Here is a 4,371-nt window from a genome sequence, read left to right as displayed (position 1 = left end):
TGTTAGGTGTTACATCGACTGTCGTTACCTCGCCCACAAAGATAAATACGATTGTCGAGTTTTCCACTCAGAAGTAAATATATCGGGTTTTAAACTATAAGAAGCTACACTTACTTATAAAACGCCAAATCTGCTTTTTATAGATTTCTAATTTGAACCTTTAAATTTAAAACGAGTTAGGCAAGACACCATATAGTAGGGTGGGGGAAGATGGGACACTTTTTCATTCTACTTTTTCGTCCCATTTGGTAGTAAACAAAAAACATTCGAAGAATTATAAAACCGTATCTTCACGACTCCCATAGAACGTTGTTAATTGTTTAAAACACGATCAGGATATTTGGAGATTATGTGCTAAAGGTGTCCCATCTTCCCCCACTCTACTATAATTATTAATTAAGTACGACGTAACTTACTCCAGTCTGCTGTTTTTTTGCCTAAAATCCAACTTAACTTGTTTATAATCAAGATTTTTCGACCTTTATTAGCCACACGTTCAATCCTACAGCGTCTAACACCTCAGCTGAAAAGCGCGAACCGACGCTACTGTAGTAACCATAGCGACACCGAAACCAGCCAAGCGTATCGTCTCGAGGATTGTCGACTTGAAAGCGATTCGCGTTCCTTATCAATGGGCTGGTTTGTGACGTAACAATGGTAGGAATTGATTTAAAATTTAAAGGGGCGGAGAAGTTAACGCGATACATCGGTTGTCGCTATTATTAACTTACCATTCTAGAATAGCTTCGATTGTGACGTCATAGTGTCCAATTGTTACACAATAAAGAGTAATTGTAACAATTTTATAAATGGAAAAATATTATTACCAAATTGGTTTTGGGCGATATTTTATTATAAACTGCACTATAATATCATAAATAAATAAATGCAATAATAACTTTAACATAAATAACAACTGTTGACAGAGTAAGATTATATTCTGCTCTTCACAGGCATGTTGTAACATATAAATTGTCGCTTCTTATAAAAATATTAGTTATTTTACAAACACAAGATTAAGTCTTGTTGTATGGCGCATGGCCTGCCAGACTAAGTGTCATTAAATTAACATTTTTATACAAAAAAAACAATTTATACATCAATTTCTTTGCCAATTTCTCTAAAAAAAAGAACAAAACAAAATAAACTGACTTAGTTATGGCAGGTATTGTTACATAACAATAAACTTTCTAGATGAATGTTCATACACAATGAAAGTAAATTCTATAAAGAATTGAAATCCTAATCAAACATACAAGAATAATAATAGAGTATTATGACATCATAAACGGCATTGTGATGAAAGGCAATGGTTGAAATGTTTGAAAGAGAAATATTTTGTATAAAATTAAAAATTTAAGTTTTTAAATTTTTCCTCTGTTATGACATCACATAGATCAGACAATGTTGTTTTATCGGTTAAATCGCTGAAGCGTAAACGTTTGGATTTAAAAACATCGCTGAAATGTTCGAGAAAATGTGGGAGGACATGTTCGACTGTGATGTCGCGTGATAACTCATGTGATAATGACGTTACCCCTTTCCCGTGAATCCCGCACGGAACAATTCGGTTAAACCACTCGAGGTCAGTGTTGCAGTTTAAAGCAAGACCATGTGACGTCACGCCTCGACGAGCGTTGATACCTGTGGAAAGTACAAAAACAATAAGTTGGGGCATTATCCTAATGCTGATAACATTGTAGGCATTATCTTATTGTTTAACAAAAAGGTAAGCAAGAAGAGGCAACAGCTAGTGTCTAAGAACTGTTTGGGTGCATTTTAGAGACACTCTATTTTCCTAATGAAACTACAATTTGCTGTATTAAGAATAACTAAGGGATAATGATGTATGATATTTAAATATTTACTATCAAATGCTGCTACCATTGTGGGCGTATGTGTCCCTGGGCAAGACACTTAACAGCAATTGCTCCAACCTAGTGGTCACTAATGGGTTTTCCAAATTAACAACTATGCATAAAACAGTAAGCCACAAAGTTACATACGTGGTAACTTGTAAGCGGGCAATAGGTGTATAGAACAGAACACCTGTGTTATAACGACTGTCGTTGCCCCACCATGTGAGGATAAATAAGTTACATACGTGGTAACTCGTAAACAAGTACTAGGTGTATGAAACAGAACACCCATAATATAACAACTGTACGCCTTTACGACACTTTTGAATAACGCCTATAAAAACAATCACCCACACAGTTAACCCCACCCACCCATGGCACAAACTTTATCGTTGCCGATCCAAACCCCAGTGTGCGGAGACCTCACTGCTTCTAATTCATACCTGGATTCAATAAAAATAATTTAAATTTCATTTCATTCGATAATTAAAATTTAATATAAACAAACCTTCATAAGTTTGCAACAGATACAGTATTTGACAGCTAGTTTTACAAAGTGTCAACAAAACTATTACCTTGAATTGGTTGCACCACTTTCCACAGGTGTTTATATAAGTTAACTTGTATTTGACCAACACTTCAGTATTTTGACAGCTAGTTTTACAAGTGTCAACAAAACAATAACCTTGTATTAGTTGCACAGCTTTTCACATGTGTTTACATAAGTTAAGTTGTATTCAACACATCCCACCTTTCACACAAAGCAATAACTGTAGCTTCAAGCTGGCAAACATATTTCCGAATCCCAAGTTTGAAATCCGCCAGTTTAAATATTGGATAAACAACCAACTGCCCAGGACCATGAAAGGTTATTAAACCTGTAATGTATAAGATGATGGGTCTTGTTATTAATATTAGGCAACAAGCATATCATTTAATATGAAGACTATATTTCTATGATCAGCCAGTTAAATTTTGCAATCTGGGTTTAAAGTGTTTTGCAACTACCAGGAAGCGTGTTCCAATAAACTCAAAATAAAAAGAATGTTTTTACACCAGTAAGCCGCTAAAGATAAGTTTACAATACACCTGGTAGAAATAACATGATAATATGATATCTATGAACTTACCTCCTCTGTTTGTCTGAACAAAATCTGCTCCGAGCGCCGACAATCGAGATTCATCGTTCTCGTTATATTCATTCGACCTCAAACCTTTGGTAATTAATTAATTAATTAAATAAACCTTGACTAACTTCTATGTCTATTAAGTCTATTCCAAATAAGTGGGGTCCCAAATTGAGGCCAAAGTTGGCCCATTATCCCGACATTGTATATGCACATTTTATTCTATATGGGTGAGGTCCTACAGTGAAGCATGCCATGGGATCTCAGATTTAGGCCAGAGTTGGTCCATTACCCCAATATTGTATATGCACATTCCATTCTATATGGGTGAGGTCCTACAGTGAGGTAAGCCATGGAACCTGAGATTTAGGCCAGAGTTGGCTCATTATCCCGACACCCAGTGTGCTACAACCCATAAGTGACTACTGGGTTGTAGCAAATAATGTTAAGTGTCTTGCTCAAGGACCTATACATCTACCAGTACCCAGCCTCGAACCCGGTACCCTTCAGTTACAACAGCAAGCACTTAACCCCAGAATTCATGATAAACAATACAAAGATCTCACCCACTGTGTATACAGGGTCATGTTGTAACATGAGCAATATAGGATTCGCATTGGGTGACTTGAGTTGCCACTGGGTGAGATTTTGTTGGAGTTTTAACGCCTGTAATGGTACAAGGTGGTTGATTTTTACATTGTTGTATTTTAATAAGATAGTTAGTCCCAGAAACATTGTATATGCACATTCTATTATGAAAGGCATGCTATGGGACCTGGGATTTAAGCTAGAGTTGGCACATTACCCCAACTAGAGGCAACGATATAACATGGTTATGCAATATAACAAAATGAATCAACTTACATTAGCATATCGTATCTTGCCGAGGTAAAAACATCGAAATTGGGCCATAATGATAGAAAAATTAACAAAAACTTTCAACTAATAAAGGATATTTTGTCAAATTATATGATCGAAGCTAATTAAAGAGTGTTTCCGATATTTTTTTAAACGGAGTTTTCAAAAAAGAATGCTGTGGTATCAGCGGGGTGTCCTTTTGTAGGTATTATAGTCGAAAACAGCTGTTCGTACAAAATCCCACTTTATTAAGTGATTAAATCCACACCCGATTCGACTCGTGATTAGCCTTAGACATGAGAGAAGGTTCGACAAATATTAGCGCATGAATGGGCGCAAAATAATACTTTCATACCATAGCGGTACGCGATTAACGCTATATATGGTTAAGTGCGTGATGTTGAATATAAAGCGAAAACGTGAGGCATTTAAATTATGACATTGGCAAAACAGTTAATTAGGGTTACCGTGTCTGTAGGTATTTGCAGTGAATTGTAGAATTGAAAAAGGTAAAAAGCATTAGTTTG

The 4,371-nt window shown here is 35.8% G+C and overlaps 1 protein-coding gene across 1 annotated transcript; it reads right to left on the bottom strand.

Annotated features, from left to right (window-relative positions):
• Nucleotides 1-831: 831 nt before the first annotated feature.
• LOC149740940 (octanoyl-[acyl-carrier-protein]:protein N-octanoyltransferase LIPT2, mitochondrial-like) lies at nt 832-4,061 on the bottom strand. Its single transcript, XM_089873097.1, has 6 exons — nt 3,851-4,061; nt 3,553-3,652; nt 2,990-3,073; nt 2,611-2,737; nt 2,232-2,302; nt 832-1,644 (listed from the first exon to the last, which is right to left on the bottom strand). The coding sequence occupies exons 1-6, from the start codon at nt 3,896-3,898 to the stop codon at nt 1,349-1,351; spliced, it is 726 nt and encodes a 241-aa protein (XP_089729223.1). The 5' UTR covers nt 3,899-4,061; the 3' UTR covers nt 832-1,348.
• Nucleotides 4,062-4,371: the final 310 nt, after the last annotated feature.

This window comes from Ciona robusta, chromosome 2 (assembly GCF_009617815.1).
Source record: "Ciona robusta chromosome 2, ASM961781v2".
Taxonomy (NCBI): domain Eukaryota; kingdom Metazoa; phylum Chordata; class Ascidiacea; order Phlebobranchia; family Cionidae; genus Ciona; species Ciona robusta.
Note: the sequence above shows the minus strand (reverse complement) of the source record. Positions and strands in the feature narration are given on the sequence as shown.